General features: G+C 42.2%; 3 protein-coding genes across 9 annotated transcripts in view; 1 reads left to right on the forward strand and 2 right to left on the reverse strand.

The window, feature by feature from the left end:
• Nucleotides 1-3,899: 3,899 nt before the first annotated feature.
• On the reverse strand, nt 3,900-6,629 carry LOC128891558 (protein MTO1 homolog, mitochondrial). Its single transcript, XM_054151132.1, has 8 exons — nt 5,973-6,629; nt 5,720-5,896; nt 5,237-5,644; nt 4,995-5,167; nt 4,471-4,923; nt 4,238-4,341; nt 4,104-4,164; nt 3,900-4,039 (listed from the first exon to the last, which is right to left on the reverse strand). The coding sequence occupies exons 1-8, from the start codon at nt 6,493-6,495 to the stop codon at nt 3,941-3,943; spliced, it is 1,998 nt and encodes a 665-aa protein (XP_054007107.1). The 5' UTR covers nt 6,496-6,629; the 3' UTR covers nt 3,900-3,940.
• Nucleotides 6,630-7,060: 431 nt separating this feature from the next.
• LOC128891568 (MKRN2 opposite strand protein) lies at nt 7,061-8,230 on the reverse strand. The gene has a single exon (XM_054151158.1). The coding sequence runs from the start codon at nt 7,744-7,746 to the stop codon at nt 7,144-7,146; it is 603 nt and encodes a 200-aa protein (XP_054007133.1). The 5' UTR covers nt 7,747-8,230; the 3' UTR covers nt 7,061-7,143.
• A 231-nt stretch (nt 8,231-8,461) lies between these two features.
• Nucleotides 8,462-19,274, forward strand: part of LOC128891563 (protein-tyrosine sulfotransferase) — a 155,651-nt gene continuing 144,838 nt past the window's right edge. For all 7 annotated transcript variants that reach the window (XM_054151139.1, XM_054151140.1, XM_054151145.1 and 4 more), the window contains exon 1: nt 8,462-9,140. The gene's annotated coding sequence lies outside the window, so the exon portion shown is untranslated. The remainder of the gene's footprint in view (nt 9,141-19,274) is intronic.

Raw genomic sequence — 19,274 nt, forward strand, 5'->3', positions numbered from 1 at the left:
TTGTATAAAGTACATATATATCACGTGAAACTATACAATTACAAGGCGCAATGCAGATCTTCGAGCGAGAGCAGATCGTTTCACGATCACCTCGTTAGTTCCTCCTGTTTTGATGTGAGCGTGAGTGGAACCGCGAGGTCGTCGAAGTTTCGTCGACGAGAAACAGTTTCCGCTAAATCGATTTTTTTTTTAGACTACAAGAATGCCTTCCCGAGCAGCTTGCTACGTACCTTTATCGCTCTCGTCGCTAATTATTTATTTAATCTTTCCCTTCCATCGCGACAAGGAAAGATCGAGACTTCGAGGACGCTCGCGTGTATGTTGTGCCGAGACTCGCGTGTCGCGAGTAATTGCGTGACAATGCGAGCGTGCGAACGGCACCGTGTAATTAGTGTATTAACGAGCAGTAATTTCGTTATAAATCCCCTCGCTGTGTATAATCGCGGGCGAACAATGCGCGACGAGACGCGGTGACAGTCGCCGCGTGGCTTTTCCGCTCGTCGGACCCCGTGGTTTCGCGTTTATGCTCACGACTCGATCTGCTCGATGATCGATGGATCGCGTACGATCGAGCACGGCCGCGACGAAGCCGTCGACAGAGGTAGATAGCGTCGTCGAGCTGAATTTGTACGAAATGGCATGATTGGAACCACGGGGAGATTTCATAATTATTCATTCGATAATAAAACAACTTGTTGACCGTGTCAGCAGGTCGTGTAATATTTAATATGATAGTTCGTTCACCGAATGAAGTTACATCTATGACTGTCACCAGTTTGCGCCCGCATTGAACGTCCCTCGCCATCTTGTCCTTGTAGATAACATTCTCCCGTCATTATTGTATCACGTGTAATTATAGCGGATGTTAGATCGCGATCGTATGATAATGTTGTTCTAACCACTAATTGTAAGCGTGTATGTTATTATCGCCCGTCTGTCATTCGTGTAGGGTTGCCAACCCTTTCGCTTTACTTACGAGATTCCCATCGAAAGGGAACCCCCTTTGGAAGGAATGTGCAAATCCATCAAAATGTATCGATAATCAGCAAGATTTTGTTCAAAAGAGTTACAACAGTCGATCGGTTATGATTGTGGATGGCAAGCCTTGTCAGAAGAGGAATTAATTTTGAAATTCTTCGAGCTGATAGCTGGACGGACCCTCACTGTACATTAACTTAACACTCGATGTAGTTCGTCGAATAGGTAGCGTAATCTAAGCTAAGGAACACCCGTAGCCTTAAAATAATTTATTGAGAGTAGTTGTTGGCGTATGAACAATAAGAGGAGCGTGTAGAGTAATGCTATCGATATATCCGAGATACTCGAGTACCCCGCAAAGTACCTGGCTCGAATACTTCATTCGCACTCGAATGGCGACGAAAATTTAACGATAAGACAGAGTTACTTTGTAATGAGTGGGGAAGTTGGATTATACGCGTAATTTGAAAGGCACTGATCAATTCGGAGATTAGCATTTTTACTTTACAACGTCGGAGTACGCGTAAGCTCGCTGCTTGTGTTTATTTTTTAATTATTCGATTAGAGCTTCGAGCTCCTAAGGAAACTCGCACCCTTCAACCCTCAAGATGTCCGTGCTCAAGTGAATGGGTGCGAGGGTGTGTTTGCTAGGCTCCTGAACCCTTAACCCTTTCGATAGCAAAGGCTGGATACACTCCACCGTAATCTACACAAACTATGTGGATTTTCAATGTGATAGAAAATAGGAATTAAGAAGGAAAATGTACTGCGAATTATTTGGTTATCTTGAACAAGATAAGTTAGGTGTTAATCGTTGTTTATTATTCAGGGAGCTTGATACAAATATTTTTGTTGATACATCCAAAAGTGGAGAAAAGTGAAGCTTAAAGTACGAATCACCTGTATTATGAGAAGCATAATGATCAGGCTACAATTTTTTATGTTAATTTGCTTCAATGGTATAGTTTCGTGAATATTTCTATTATATACAAATATATAAACAGGAATTCATTTTCGGGTACTTGTGTACCTTTGTGCTCGAGTACAGGTTGTTATCGATAGCATCAGTATAGAGTATACACAGGTGTATAAACGTACACGGTAGCTTGCCAGTATAGAGGCGTTAGAATTAAGGAGAAACGCGTGAATTACGAGAGCACGTCGGTGAGCATGTTCTTGGAGAGAGAGAGAGAGAGGCAGTCGTTCGATTATCGTGAGCCGCGTGCCTTTGCGTAATTTACGTGCGCCACGGAAAATCCAACGTTGAACTTAACATAAGAATGAGTTCTTGTAAAAAAAAAATCGAACCTGATAAGAATCGAAATGACCAGAGTTCCATACCTTGAAATTCTTACGTGACAATATACATTTCCCTGCTTGAACATTCCTAAAGAATTATTGACTACCGTCATTAATTTCTTCCTTTGTAATAGTTCGAATATAAATATATAAATTGTATGAAACAAAGTACCTAAAAAAAAAAAAAAAAAACAACAACTAAAGTATTACAAAGAAAAAAATTAATCCCGATGAATTGATTACTATTTAAGATCATATTATTTGATATTCAGTAATTCTCTAGTAATGTCCAAGTAAAAGCTCCGGCAAAAATACTTACGATTTCAGGAAATGTAATTTATTCGATCTCAACGTTGGGGATTCTTCGCGCGGTAGGTTTTACCACTTCGGCCAAAATCGCTCGTCACTTTTTGTATATTTTTTACACTCCTCCTTGCCATCCGGCGATGATTATGGATCGCAAGGGAGCATCGTCGCGGAAATTGTTACACCGAGAAAATGTCGACTCTTCGGAAAGACCGGAGGCTATATACAGAGAGACAATAGTATTAACTCGCCGTGAATTGAGGACGAGCTCACCCCGAGCTCGTTGTCATTCGAGTAACCATGTAGAAAGGTATCGACGACTATGGTAGAGAATTTATGATTACAACGACCCTGTACTACGTGGCCGATCGTACACCATTCCTGTACAATGTATCGTAACAGTATTTACTATCGCACTAATGGTAATAAATGATAACTGTTAGTACGTCTCCTGTCCACTGTCATCCGACTCCATATTCCACGGTCCTCGAACACCACGGAAATAAAGCAAGGTAATGTTGTATTAGACACACGGTACTTTTTGCATCTACGATTTGCACCGATACTTAGCTGATTATTTAGAATATCGAGGAAAGTGCAGACCTTGACTATCGTCAAGTTTACTTGTCAAGATTTTATGAAACGCAAGGTCACGGATTTCCGCTCCGCCGAAAAGTAATCTGGTTACGGCAATAATCTCGTAACGACGTTTACCCTGAGTATGCATCATCGATTCGGTAGCGAGAAGTTTGAAGCTGGACGGACCCTAGTTAATTCGATCAGGCAACTTCCCTGCCATGGACTCTGTCGTTAGTAGCATCGACCGAAACGGAAACTTTGACCGCATTGTAAGTTAGAGACAATTACACGAGGGTCTTATTAAACGAATTTTACAGGCGTCCCACAATTAGTCCTGTCCCACTATTGCGAGTCCGTGCCACACATCGAGAATACTAAATTGATCTTACATTTATTTAGGCATGATTTAACAGCGAGACATCAGTCGCAGTCTACGATGCTATGTTTGGAATCGATCGTAAACATCAACCTTCGATAATTCTTGCCAAATATTAGACAAGCTTATAATTAACGACCGGCGATAGCTAGCACGATCTATCCAGTGGCTAAACGTAGGAGGCCAACGACCCACCAGTTTATTCTGCGTGTAAGACGAACGTTTACTCAGTGATAAATGAGTGACATCTCGAGTATTTGGGTCGACGTTTGGTGAACGATTTCGTCAGATGTTATCTTCGACCACTGCACTCATTCGGAGCGAACGTGGACGGAAAAGAAGGAAAGAAACAGTAAAAATCTTTCGTTTAAAATTAAATTCGTTATTTACAGTAATTCACGATTACACGTTACGCATTGTATTCGCATTTGATTTTACATAATATATCAGCCGCAAGATGGCCGCTGGTGTTACTCCTGGGATTCGGCTGGCTGCAGCGATCTAGGAAGCAAAAAGGATGACAGTTATGTAGCTATAGAATTTAGATAAGCTGTAAATAACCCACCGTGTACGGTTGCAATTCCGAGAGCTTCTCTCTCTCCTCGATGGACAAGTTCAATCTCAGCCTGAATCGATACGCAAAGCAATCATTATCGTCAACAGATAGCAATAACTTCCATTTCGAATAATTAAACTTACAAGTTATAGTCGATGTCCGAAGGTATCACCATCTGTTCGTTCTTGCGAATTTCATTGACCTCGTGCAGTTGTTCCTCGATGCCATGTGCATAAATCGCTTCGATCTAGAAGATCAATTGATTGGTCATAATAATCAACGGCGAATCTGTACTGATGTATCGATAACTCGTAACGTAAGAGACTACTGCGCTTTAACGGGCACGAATGAGCTACAGACAATAACATTCGCAAACCTGTAATCTTCGGGCGATGACCGGGTCATCTACGAGGTGAGCAAAACGATCAGGAAACATCGAACTTAGCATATCGACGGTCACAACATCCCCTGATATACCCAACATATCCAAGGCAGACTTCATCTGAGAGTTTCTGGATTGTTTAATTTTCAATGATTTTTGCCATTGCGAACACGGTTGTATTTCGCTTTGGAGCAATTTTACAGCATCTTCTAGTTTCGACAGAACCTCCTCTGTTTTTGCCATTCTTTTCTCAGATACGCAGCCAGTTTCGTATCCCTTTCTCGTGAGCCTTTGGTCAGCGTTGTCTGGTCGTAGACTCAATCGAAACTCTGATCGACTAGTGAACATTCTGTAGGGCTCGGTCGTGCCTTGAATGGTGAGATCGTCGATAAGAACACCGATATAGGCCTCTGTTCTACTTATTATCAATGGCTTTTTCCTGAGAACCTAGGAGCTATACGTTTTAAATGTACCGTTCAACTAAAATGTGATACCGATAAATTCAGCGAACGAGATACCTTGGCTGCAGCATTGGCACCTGCCACAATCCCCTGCGCAGCGGCCTCTTCGTAGCCAGTGGTTCCATTTATCTGTCCAGCAAGGAACAATCCTGGAATCTTTTTCGTTTCTAACGTAACAGTCAATTCTCTAGGATCGATGTAATCGTACTCCACTCCGTAACCGGGTGTCACTGCATAGACAATGGTACTACAATAATTAAACCACGACGGATTAAGTACTTAAAAAAAAAAATTCTTACGCATTTTTGCATTTTCTAGTGCTGGAATACAATTGATAAGCTCTTGCTGCTTCTCAGCTGGAAGCGTACACGACAATCCGGATGGATATATTATGGGAGATTCTAGGCCTTCTGGTTCGAGCCAGATCTGATGCTGAATAGCACCAAACCTTAAAATTTTACTTTCTATGCTTGGACAGTATCGCGGACCTGTTAATTCTTGCGTTACATGCAAATTCTGATGCATGTTATCCCTTACTATCTTCGCGACAGCTTCAGTTGTACATGTTAGATAACAATTTAGCTGTTTTTCTACTGGTAGCCAAACAGTTTCATTCATAAATGAGAAAGGTGTTGATACTTTGTCTGGCAGCTGTACTATACATTTGGAAAAATCTATGGTACTTTTTTCTATCCGTGGTGGGGTCCCTAAAATAATAAAGAGAATTATTAGTAGAATTATTTTATGAGATATCCTTGTAGAAGAAAATGTAGAACTATTACCAGTCTTTAATCTTCCCATTCTGAATCCAACTCTCTCTAGTGTATTGGCTAGACCAATGCTTGGTTCATCACCCATTCTACCAGCAGGTCTCTTTTCTAAGCCAATATTGATTTGACCCTTTAGAAAGGTCCCTGTTGTTATAATAACTGCATTGCTATGTATTTTTGTTCCATCCTCTGCAACACAATCCCTTTGAATATTGAATTCATTCAAGGTAATCGTATACCTTCATTACAATAGAGATTGGTATACTTAGAATTATTCCATGGCAACTTGGTGTGTTTCCTTGTATAATTAAATCTTCAACAGAAGACTCACATATTTCTAAGCCAGATGTGTTGAAAAGTTCTTCTTGGAGATGTTTCTTATATAAACCACGATCGATCTGTGCTCTATACCCCCATACAGCTGGTCCTTTACGCTTATTTAATATAGTATAATGAATTCCAGACAGATCACAGATTCTACAACACACTCCATCTAAGGCATCAACTTCTCTCATGAGATTTCCTTTTCCAATTCCACCAAACGATGGATTACACGACATTTCACCAACTGTACTTTTCTTATGGGTAACCAGTAAGGTCTTTGCACCCATTCTAGCAGCAGCTGCACAAGCTTCTGTACCAGCATGACCACCACCAACAACAATAACGTCAAATTTGTGCTGATCGCTGTTAGTTGATGAATTTCTTACTAACCAAAGAAACTGTCTGTAGTTTCTACCCAGTGGAGGCAGTCTAATCTTTTTAAAACTCATTTTATTGACAAACATTTTGGGAATGAATAATTAAGTAATCTTCATATTTTTAAATATATACACACAGTACCAGATACTCGTATGTATCGAGTCAGATGAATGAAAAATGACAGTGGAGTCTACCTAACCTAACCTTCTGCAAGAAATATTTTTGCTGCCCTCAACGGCAAAACGCTCAAACTTGTAGAGAAACAGCTCCATTTATCATTCACAGATGGCGCTATCAAAACTGTTTCGTAGGTAACAGACAGCTATTAGTGTGTTTAGAACGGAGGGCACTTCCGTCTGGTTTAGAGGTTAAGCCATTGCAAGAATTGTTTGTGATGAGTTTTAAAGTAAAAAACACGTGTTTTATTTTACAATATACTTTGTTAGTTATTGGGGAAACTGTTAGTGTTAACTGTGGTGCAATAACTACTATTCCGTCAAGTAAAAAAACTTTTTATGGTCTTCTGCCATTCCAGACACAATTGGAGATAAACAACAACGAATAGAGACAATTAGAAGATACAAAATAATTTTTTAAATAAACAAGTGAGGCTGATGGGTGTGTGTAATTTGGTAAAAAACAATATACATAAACGGTTTTCAAATATATTCCAGTAGATTACAAAAATTTGATTTCATATGTACAAAATACACTTTTAATATTTCATGAAGTTTTTATGTTATAAAGTAGTCATTATGTTCTAAGCTTTTGAACACAGAATTATATTTAACTGCTTCTTGAATTTTTGCCAATATCAGTTTGTCGCACATATTCTCTTTGCTTATGAATATCATATTCATATATTGCAAATTATTTATGAATTCTATGACAAAATTAAAGCAGTTCATTGTAACTTCATCATAGTTGTCAGATCTCCATTTATTATCCTTTAGTATGGCTTGAAGTGTTTCATCCCAGTGATAATCCCAACATATAGGAGTTATCTTTAGTGCAATGCAATCTGTCCATTTGGAATGATCGTTTATTATGATACCTTGCTTGTCGTACTCATGGACAATTCCTTGAGAATTTGTGATTCCTATATGCAAATCGTTAAGAATAGAATACTCGTTTAGAAAGTTGCCCTGTGATGGTCTAACAACTACAGCAGCTGGTTGATAGATAGCATTTGTATATGGATACGGAATCAAAAATGGTTCTGTATTATAATTCGCAATAGACGATTGACAAATTGGACATATCTTTGGAACACTTTTGCAAAATATACTTTTGTTGCAACAATGTCGGAAACATAGTATTCCTGGATCGCGTGACATAATCAATTTTTAAACAATTCTGAAGGTAGTTTCATGTATTGTTACATTAAACTAACTTCAAGCCTTTTGACAGCGCCATCTACGGTAGAACGCCCAAGTTTGTCGTAAAGTAATAGTTTCTCTTTCTTTTACTAGATGGCGCAACTAATATTTTATCTACACAGTATGATGAACATCGGTAAAATAATATTAATTTTCGCGATATATCTATACGTAAACTTATGAGCTTTGCGTATCGCATTACGCATTTTCTTTCTTGACTAAAGGTTACATTAACAATAAAACACGAAAAACAATCAAACCAGTTAGCTGGTGATATTTATTACCAAAAGAGGAAACTATTGTGCTACAAACTTGGACGTTTTTCCACCGAGGGCGCTGACGAAACGCTAAAGTTAGTTCGATCTGTTCGTCGCTAGATAGCTTCCCAATTCAGTATAAAAATTGTTAAACATCCAAATGAACCGACGGATGTAAAATATGTATACTTACTATTCCAGTGCGAGGATGTTTCTCTCGTGCACCTTAAAGAAAACAAACAAACCAAACGAACAAATATTTTCAACTTTATAAAAAAACTTGTTTGACTTCCCAACAAAATCACGAATCTGTGATAAATGTTGGTAGACAACTGCTTGCTAATATTTGCTAGATTTATACATATTGCGTAAGCATGGGAGATATCGAAGACATTAAGACGAGTGATATATTTCAGTGTAAGATGTGACCTGAAGAAAGTGTGTCTTAAAAAAGTTTCGTGGTTTCTCATATACCGTTTATTTTTCCCTTTATGCAGAAGGACTTTTGCGGTCGCGCCGATCGCTTTCGACCGCGATTTCGATCGATAGTTACGATCGCATTGGCCAATAGTTATACAGGAACTAATACCGCAGCAATCCTATCGGTACTAAATTAGATTATTAAATTAAATTTAAAAAAAAAAAACTACACGGTATTTCGAGGAATCGTGTAGCTCCAATATCGTTCCCATCGCTACCAATGATTACGCTCGAGTCGCGTGTTCCCGCCCTTCCCCCACCACTTAGTACGAGCGCGTGCCGCTGCGCGCGGCAGCGCTGGGATAGTAGCAGCTGATCCATGGTGCGGTGTGGACCAGTTGTGTCCGTGCTGCGTTTCCGCAGTGTGTTCGTACCGGTACGCGTAACCGACGTTTCACCTCGTCGGCGGATCTCGTCGTAGTGATTCTCGTTGCCTCTCTGAGCACACGTGACAAGTGACTCGCCATCAGGACGTGGTGCTCGACCGATTCCATCGCTGACACGTTGCGAAACAGTGAAAGGTAACGAGGACGGACTAGGAGAGATCGAAGACGACATAGGAAGGAAGAGCAACGTGAATCGGCTGGCGGGCGCGCGTCCATCGCTAAAAACTGGGTGAGTGTCTTTCATTCCACGTTCCTCGGCGTACACGCACGAGCCTCCGCGACGTTCGAAAAACGAAATCGCGAAAACGAATGGAAAATCGTTGGCACGTGGTCCGATATCGCCGTCGAGGATCGACGTACAAGGCGCACACGTGAGACTCGCGTACCCTTTAGAGGTGACTGACACCTGATGCGTCAATGACCACACCACGCGCACGAGTCGCGTGTACTGCGTCTTCCTTCGACTCCGTTTTAGATAATCTTAATCGGATACGTGTGACGGGCCGATGGTTTGAAATGTCAAAGTCACCGCGTCGTTTTCGATCAAAGAGCCCCCCTTTGGTTCGTTTGCGCGCGATTAACGTGTCGTCAAACGGAGTAGATGGATAGATGTCACGCACGGATACGTGTGCGTATGCGTATTTTTCAATCGTGGGATTCGTAGGAGTGGCGGGTCTCATCCCACGACAGACATTCTCCTAATGCGTATGTACGCGCTTAACGGAACGTGTCTTAAATCATCGTTACCCAGTGGTGCTCACTTTCTTATCGTTATCGTTTATGTTGTTTAATTTGTTAGAGGACGTGTCGGGCAAAATTTGACGCATTCGGTTGTGCTTCGTTTCTCCATGTTTCTAACCGCTCCGATTTTAAATATACAATCAAAAGGTCATCGCTAAAATCCTTATGCGCGGATGTTGGTGTTTGAATTGTACAATTATTGTGTAATAGTTCCTAGGCAACGAAAACGAGGTTATCAGAATAACTGTTTAATAGAATATATAGGGTGTCTATTTTGAGAAATAATGGGAGCGTTAGGGGAACATCTGCGAGAGACGAAAGCATAAATATTTTGGAGTATACGTGGAACTTTGTTCGTGTAACATTCTTGGTTTCAGTTTTTGCTTTCGCCGTAGAGATTTGCTATGGCTCGCGCGTATAGTTGCACGTTCAAGGTCACAGCCGTCGCAGAAACAACGTTCCGCGTATAATATTTACTCGCTAAGGAGCTTCCTCTTTAAAGGCACCGCAGGCTCTCGCGTAGTCTCCTTAAAACCATGTTCGAAAAGGTCAAGAGTGCATTGTCTGCGCATTCTTGACGCTCCGAAGCACAAGATGATTCTAGATGTTTTGTTGGCGCAGTTTGTGGGCGTAATAAGAGAGAGAAATTGGACAATATTTAACATTTAACCATTTGTGAACGTAAGAATTTGCATAAACACTCCTGGTTTAGTTATACACGTATAATTGAATATAAGGTCACAGAATTAATTTCTACGCCTAATATGTTAGCCATCCACAGTTGTCGTGTCACTAACTCGTTAAGCGACAGGGTAAGCTTCGGGATAGTCGTCGGGAACGAGAGCTGCTCGTTTTTCGAAACAACGAAATTTAAACGAAGCTCGTCCGTGCGCCAAAATTTCCATAAAGTTACGCGGTGAAAAGCGCTGCTGAAGCGTCCGGGGCTAAATAATTTTGCGTACGAAGCGACGGAAAAATTTATCGTTGAAAATAATTGCCGGTTCGCGATTACGATGCATGCACTTTTATTTTTCTCCACCTTTCAACCTGTAAAGGAACAAAGTATTGCAATCGTAGCAAATTTCGACTAACTTTCTGGCGGAAATGTACGTATCCAGGCGTTCGTATTGTTCAGAGAACAATTTTGTTTCACTTAATTTTGTTTCACTTAATTTTATTTTACTTAATTAAAACGTTATTCTAAATCCCTCGAGTTTACTCTAATCGTAACTGAATTTTCGTTTACATTTCACTCAAAAGTCGCGTTAAACCGATATCCAGATGAGGTGCGACCTTATTCGTCGTTTCAAAAAGACAATATTCCCAACACCGCGGCACGTGAAACTTCCCAACGTATTCGTCTCCGTTAATTTTTCCATTGGAGCGCTGGTTGCGTCCAATTAGCTGTCGGCCGGGCAATGGAAAGCATCGTATTTCGTCGCGGTCGCGTTTGTCGTCGGGAAATCGGTTCGTGGCTCGTTCTTTATAAATAATTATATCGTAAATAATGTTCTCGCGGCGGGTTTCGAATCGTCAACGGGCTTCCGACTGCGCACAATGAACCGATTTCCGATATTTGAACGCGACACACCGCCACGCTCGACAAGTTTGTCCATATATCTTGCTGGCCTCGCTGTGGGTTGGTTAACTAAGGGTTGAAATAACAAGAAAGTATCGAATAGTATTCGTGCAAAAACAGCTCGACTAAGCGAACTTTCAACCACATTTCCTCTGTTGCGTTATTAAGTCGATTTATTATTTACCCTTTTTATCGGTTGTTTTTTATTATTATGCTTCTGCTCTGTTCATATTATTTCACATTGGAGAAAATCCTCCATGACGGAGACTTCGTTATTCATTAATGCTTCGGCCTCGCGTAAATCATATTTAAAAAATTCCTATCCGACCGTAATCGCTTCAAGGTATTGTTTCTCACCTATTGTTCCCTTTGATTGTTGTTAATTTAACTCCGACCCCCCGACTAAAGGATGGAAATCGTTAACGGTTCGTTCGGAGCGAGGCGACTTTTTCCTCAGCGTTTGAAAAATAATGAAATTGCCTGCACTTAGGACTCGCTCGGGTCGAAAGACCCGCCAGAATGCACGGGGACATTTAAATGTCCTTTGGCCAGAATACAAAGGGCATTTAAATGTCCTCGTCCAGCTGAGAATGGATCACCGAGCAAGTGGAAGAGACTTGGAAACGGAAATTGGCAAACTTTTATTCGAGTAGTGGATAAGAAACGAAATTATAGTTGGAATTTATTCGAGTGGAAGGTTCAATTTTTTAAATACGATTTATGTACTTTTACGTCTTTATTATTCTACGATTGATGAAATTATATACACTAATTATTAGGCGAAGTATAATTGTTTCACGATGTTGGCAGTGAAACTATGTATTAAGTAAAATTGAACTATTTTATATTTTTAGTTTTTGTTTAAAATATATTCATCTATCTATCAAATAACATTAGACAATGCCAGAATGCTTATTAATCGAAAAATTTATTTAACCATATCGCAATTGCGATGTTTATCTTTTATCTACCCACAGCCTGTATCGCAGTAACAATACAAACCTGTTTCCTGTCACCGGTTATTGGACATTTTTTATCGAGATAAGAATTTTGCCAATCCCCGCTCGCCACCATTAGAGATAACATCGATAGTTTGATCAAGCTCGCGCGAATTCGCTATTTTATTTGGTGGATCGGTTCACGCGAAGAACCAATCTCTATTTCAGCGAATCGAACACATCCCGGGCAAAATCGAGTTCCATTACGAATTTGCGTCACAGCCACCGATATATCGCCCCTTCGATCTTAATTGCCTTTTCAATCCCGGAATGTTCATTCGACTATCGAAATTTCAATTAAAATCATCGCCCGTTCCGATTACCCGGAACCGTTCCTCCACCTATTGAAATCCCCTATTTGAACGGCCCTGGAGCACCCGTGAAACGATGCCGATCCAACCGGTTGAATCTGCTTAAATTTTCTTCCTTTCATACGTTAACGTCCAACATTTCATCCACCGACTGAATTAAAGTTCCCTTTAAAAAAAAAAAAGATACATCGGAGAGCCACGATTCTTAAATGCAAATTCTGCTCTATCCTTGAAATGAAAAATTCTTATATATAAAATGCTTATGTATTACACCCTCAGGCACTGTAGGTGTGTTTTCTAATAAAGTACAGTTATAGTACGGATTTAGCGAACCCGAGGTAGCCGAGCTTTTCGTAGGCCCATTGGGTCTTACCCCTAGTAAAGACACCAGAATAGAAAAGTATGTAAACATGTTCCGAGAAAGATCTGGTGTCTCGTAATTTTTCAATATTTTTCAACGTACATTTTATCAATCGCACTTCAAAATGTGAACTACCCTATGTCCTTAATTTGAAGCTTGTACATTGGATAGTGTTTCCGTTAAAAATGTCCGAAACCGGACTCGCATTCGACAAAGTAGTTAGTCGGGGCAGTTACACGCCATAATACCTTGTTTGAAAAGATCTCAGTTGTAACGGGGGAACTCAATTCCAGGGTGGAACAAGCCAGTCGTTGTTAACGTCGTTAACGAATCATCAGTTTGCACGAGCAGGCCTGGCGATTATTAAATGGGTCGCACGCGTAAAACGCACGTTTGGTTCGCGTGCGCGCGAATTGCTCGTGGGAAGGCAAATTGCGGGGAGGCTCCCTGCTCGATTACCCCTTTAAACCTTTCATTTTCAACGCGTGCAACGCGAGTCCTGCTTTTCGCATGATTTCTTTTTCATTTTTACATTTTCTCTTTTACGGGACCCCCGACCTTTACGGTCCCGCCATTCACGAATTCTCGTTACATTCTCATCCTTTGGGAACTAGATTCGTAATTTTATTTCAACCAGGCCGTTAATCAGAAACGCTAATATTCGTACAGCCGCGATCTAGGTTTCGCGCTACCGTGCTCACATGCTTGGAATTACACGATGCGTCGAAACCAGTCCGCCGTTTCACACTCGATTAATCTCTGACGCGGAAAGCGGCGTACAGGTTTTCGCGCAGAAATGTTGCTCGATCGGTGCCACTTCCGATCGAATCGATCTGCGCTCCCCGTCTTTCTCGCCACGGGACCGGATGTAAACAACTCTGACGTAACGACATTCCAGTAATATCGCGAAGTTTCGCGATCGCGACACAGTTCGGTGCTATTAACCTTTAGATAACAGCCACCGATACGTCAATTTCGCGCTCGTATTTGATAAAGTTCTTCCGGGACGACTGTGATAGCCATTTGTGATATTTCGTGGAAAGATTTTCGGGGAATCTTATCTGTAGAATTGTCCAACCAAAAATATTGACACGATGAATCATCGACGATACCATGATATTTCTGTGGAGCAGAGAAATTGAAGATACGATTTTTCGTTAGTGGGGAGCATCCATTTCTCTCTCCTTTTACTTTTTTACTTTAATCGTTTGTAGAATTGTAGATATCGTAAGGTCTTCGACAAAGGGTCGAGCAACAAGTCAGAGGCAATGGTTCCTCAGGGGGGTTGTTCTCCATCGATCACGTTCCTCAAGGGTGTGCATGCATCGAATACGACCACGACTGTCCCACGGATCCCAGAACATGCACGCCTAGTGATTTATGTTTGGCCACGACGAATAACGGATCGTATCGTGCTCAAATATCGGAAATGTTAGCACTGCGGGCATTCCTAGGGGCGCGCGTAACACAAAGCAGCACCGCATATTTGCAAGGGTTGCGAGTAATCGGATATCCGTGCGTTGGACGCTACATATTACGTCAGGGCAATCGAATAATGTCATCGAACACTGTAAGAATGGATCGAATATTTCACCCTTTCGTAAAGTTCTATTCGGAATTCAATTGAAATTTCTATTAAAAATTTCGTTTAGTTTCGCGTGTTTCTCTTTTCCTCTACTTTGATAAATGATTCCAAGCTGAGAAACGTCTATACTTGGCACTCGAGACCGAAACTGTTTCATCCCTTTTCTTTCTTCTAAATAGAAAACTTGTATATCTTCGGTTAAATTAATCCCACCGTCTAGCCTCGAGTTCCATTCAGGAGTTACGTGAGCGTGGAACAAACAGAAAAGACTCTCTTCCGCTGTCTGTTTAAATCGGCTTTCAGAATATTGCATTTCGGAGGACGTAATATGCTCGCGAAACGGTGCATTATTAGCTCTTAAAATTCTCTGCCTCGAGATAACCATCGAGATATTGTGCTTTGCCACGGAAATATTGCTGAGCCAACGACGTCTTGCAAATAAAAAATCATCCTGACAGAGGACCGAGTATTTTCCTTTGATTTCTCACAGTGGAAACATCGTCGAACGCCCCATATTTTCATTTAGATGGATCGGTGTAAACGTCGGAGGCCCGCTGAAAAATTATAATCGTATTCGTTGGATTTTCTACCGAACGGGAAAAACATCTACTTCGCGGTATTATTTAAATATCGCGTGTTTACGCTGCGTTAGGTCTGGGTTAGGTCACACCGTTGAAGTGACATATTGCGACATTAATATATTTAAAACTAGGAAACACGTGCAAAATCCCAACTTTGTTTCACGAATGTTTAGATTTAGATCTTTTAGTTGACATTTCGATATAAATAAACGAGATTCAAACGAGAATACATTTTTTATTTCGGTCATTGTTTACATGCCTGAAAACGCTTGGACCGTTAGCAAGCGAAATCAACCAGCTCGAATCTCAGGCGTTTACAGTAAGTCTGCTAGATCGTTCGACTGACAATCCTTCGCGAGCTAGACGCGACGTTATCCGCGCGTCGTCAGTCATCGCCGTGACGCGCGTTTGCGAATCTCCTTTGTCTTTCGAAGCATATTTACCTAGGCGCCTCTCGGTGGCCTGTAACCGGCTGAATAATAGCTCAAACACCGTGTCGGCGGATTAGTACGCACGAGATAATCCAAAGTGGCATCCGGGGCGCGAGCGAATCCGACGCGAATTTTGGCTCGCGCGGAGGGAACGAGACGGCGAACCGAACGCGGACAACGAGGTAATTGGATCGCGGTTCCCTTTTGAGGGGAATCCGTCTGGCGGATGCCTCTTTTAACTCGGTTTGTTCTCCGTCCTTTATTTGTCCTCGAACGTTCCATCGAAGCGCGGAATTCGGAGCCGCGAATGGGACAGGCCTGCGGAATTGAGTCGGTCGCTTGTCGAGGAACTGTCCACTGAACGCGCGCAGTCTTTTTGTGTTTTTCCCTCTTCGCGGACGAGCGTTTCGGACCTGTTGGAAACGCTGGAAAAATACCTTGCTCGAAACTTGTTTAGAAACACTCTTCGAACGAGTCGGAGCGGAATTAATTCACGGCTGCATTTCGCGTTTGGCGATAGAGTGGTTTCAGACGCAAATTGTAAAATCGATTTAAAGGCGCAGCTGAAGACAGCGTTCGTTATTTAGATTTACCGCAACATACGGAACCGAAATAATATCAAAAACGGTACCACTCTAAAAGTGGCAGACCTTTCGAGTGCAGTAAATGTACCCACTCCATTTTATTTCGTCTTTTTAATTCTCCGCGTACTTTGCAAGCGTGGAAATCAGCCTCGGTAGAGATGCTCGCTAGGTCCTTGCATGATTTACGATCCTCGAACGTTCGCCGGAGGTTCTCGTTGGCTTTGTTACCAGTTCCTCCCAGTCTGTATACATTTTTCGAACTCCGTGCCTCGAATGTATCCTAGGTTCGCGTGTTTCGTCGAACTCGAACGTGTAAAATATCGAATACCGGGATATAGGAACGAGGTACGCGAGACTTTGAACGGAAAGAACGACCATATCGAATCCACGGTGCGTTTGAAAGTAGCCACTTCCGAATTACCTTCAATTTCCCCGTGGCTTCGAGGCCGGAAACGGCCTTCTGATTCGAATGTCCAGCCGTGGAACTCGATGTTTACGTGTCGTTGCACGTTCCTTGCTCGTAGAGCCGCTCGATTTACTAGCCGCGGAACTCGCTCGAATATCGAGCGTAGGACTTTGGCAAGCGCTTTCGGAAATTTAAAAGTATAAACAGTTGTACCGATGTCTCTTGCAGTTACGGGAGGATTTAACCCCGTGGACCGATGCTTCTTAAACTTGGACCACTTTTCGTGAAACGGGATTATCAACGAGCTCTACTTTCGTTCAATTTAATAATACACGCACCGGCATATTCGCAGTAATTTTGCGTAACGGATCGCCGATCTCCTGACTACGTGAAAATTAAATAGATTAAATAGACCATCCGAATATTTTGAATAATGCAACCGCGCGCAATGCGACTGTCATCTATAATTCATACTTCGTTCGATTGCACGAACAGTGGGAAATTATTAGCGATTAACGAGCAGTCCTGCTTGTTATTTAAACCCCAGTAGAACATTTTTACGCGGTTATTTATGCGCAAAGTACTGCCCTTCCTCAACAAAATTTTTAGATCCGAACGTCTTATAGATCCAACGACATTCGCGTTTACTCGTCACATGCCAGACCAAATTCCCCACACTTACCATTCCCGTTTTCTTATCGTCGCCTATTTCGAGACTCCCCAGGTAACAAAAATAGAACGGGGTATCTCTTTATGTTCGGCGAACTAACGTCTTTCCTTCGCGACTGGGGCAAAGTAGCGAAATTGTTTCGAACGTGGCTAAATTTCACGGGAATCGTTGTTGCCCCATTCGGTTCGTCCCCCTCCTCGTCCGAGGGGCGTTCAACTTGAAATTTCCCAAAGTACACGGGGACAAAGTGGCTGTAACCGTGCGCCGCACAGTTCAGAAATACACCTCGCGAGGTACAAACATCGAGCTTGCTCGCAACACAAGGGAAACCTGGCGAAAGAACGACGACCGAGTTCGCACACTGCCAGTTTTCCACTCCTCCTCCCTTCTCCCTCCATCCTCCGCAGTTTCTCTATTCCGCGAGCAAGAGGCGCCCAGGTTCCACGACGGTGTTTCGCTTTTACGTTCCCTTAACAACGAAGAGTTGCACTCTCGTCCCCTTGTTTCCCCGTGCGTTTCCTGCTCTTCGACGAGACCACCCTTTCGCGAACTTCCTCGACCCCCTTGTCGACCTCGAGAAATTCCTCCGTGGACGATTTCGCGAGGGAACGACCGCGGCCGGTCTGTTAATCGTAAACCTTTAAGGGGCACACATTTTCTTTTTACCAATTTCGTGCCAAGTTTTACGAATCGTTTTGCAGCCAAAGTGCTCGACATGAATTTTTGAAACGTATCACTGTCTCGGAATTGATATTTCGAAACTCGAAATTGCGCCGAGTCTCTCGACGCTAAATTCGAACGAGCGTCTCAACCGTTCCAGCACCTGTGGTAAACAACTTTTTTTTTCGTACCGTGCCGACGCTTGTTGTCTCCTTGAAGCCAATCAATCAGTCGGTTAATGTTCGCCATCGAGTACGTTCAAAGCGTTGCGCGTTTTGTCGGTTTCGCGAAATTCAGTGCCGGTATCCGCTTTCTTCGCTTCCGTCCTTCATAAAAGGGCGCACCAGCCCTTCAACAGATACGTTTATTCGTGCACGTACAACCTCATTCGTAAATATGTGGACATTTACTACCTTTAATTACTACTTTCTATGTTAGGTGTGTATTTAACAACAATTGATAATATTAAATGTTCTGAGTGCCATATAAAATTTTATAGCGGAACTATGGGATCGTTTAGATAGAAAAGTTCAGAAAGAATGTTCAATACATCGGAAACATTTGTGTCGAAATATTACAAAATAAGCGAGACCTTACACTCGTCCTGGTCGATTTGTTTACTAGTTAGGAATAATACTCCACGTGGAGTAGAGCAGGATTCAACATGGTGGCGCGATTGTAACAACCACCTCTGATGGTTCGAATCGATCGAAACCGTAACGAATGTAATAAACTATTTTTTCACCTAGAAGAGAAAGACTACTACCCTAAAACGTCATCGAATTTCCAGAGTGTCAAACTAGACTTTTCTTCTTCGAAGGGAATAGAAAGAGGGTACAAAGAATTCGTTTTGGGGTCACTCGTTGAACCCGTGGCGGAAAGTCATCTCCCCAACGGACACGCCGTTGGGTCTCCGTTGCAAATTATTTCTTCGTTGGCAGGCTAATAGGCTGCCGAAAATTACGCAGCGCGGTGCGCACAAAGCAGCCTCCGCGGTCCATTGTAACGGACAAAGGGAATCACGATACGCCAGAAAAGGAGCGAAAATTGGACGTGTTCCAGGGCCTTTTTGCGAACCCCTCGACTTACGTTGCTCGTGACAGGCTACTCTTTATTTTCCACGCTGTCGATACACCGTAACCCGTTAATACGTTGCAACGAAACAAATTTAAAAAAAAAAAAAAGAAAAATAAAACGGAAACGAAGAGGCAACGAGTGCCGGAGCCGTTCCAACGCCAGAACCATCTACTTGGAGCGTCGGTAAACAGAAAAATGGGGTACCCAAGAACTCTCACCGGAGTTGTATCCCCTTAATCGCTCCTCCATTCTTCCGTTTCCGGTCCCACGCGTTGTTCCTCCGTCCACCGCGGGTGTATTAGTCGCGGGTGGTGGTGCGCACAATGAAAGCTCCTTAAACAAAGTCGAGTCGGAGTCCTTGGCGCGAAACACCGAAGGT

Source organism: Hylaeus anthracinus, unplaced genomic scaffold (assembly GCF_026225885.1).
Source record: "Hylaeus anthracinus isolate JK02 unplaced genomic scaffold, UHH_iyHylAnth1.0_haploid 12002, whole genome shotgun sequence".
Classification (NCBI taxonomy): domain Eukaryota; kingdom Metazoa; phylum Arthropoda; class Insecta; order Hymenoptera; family Colletidae; genus Hylaeus; species Hylaeus anthracinus.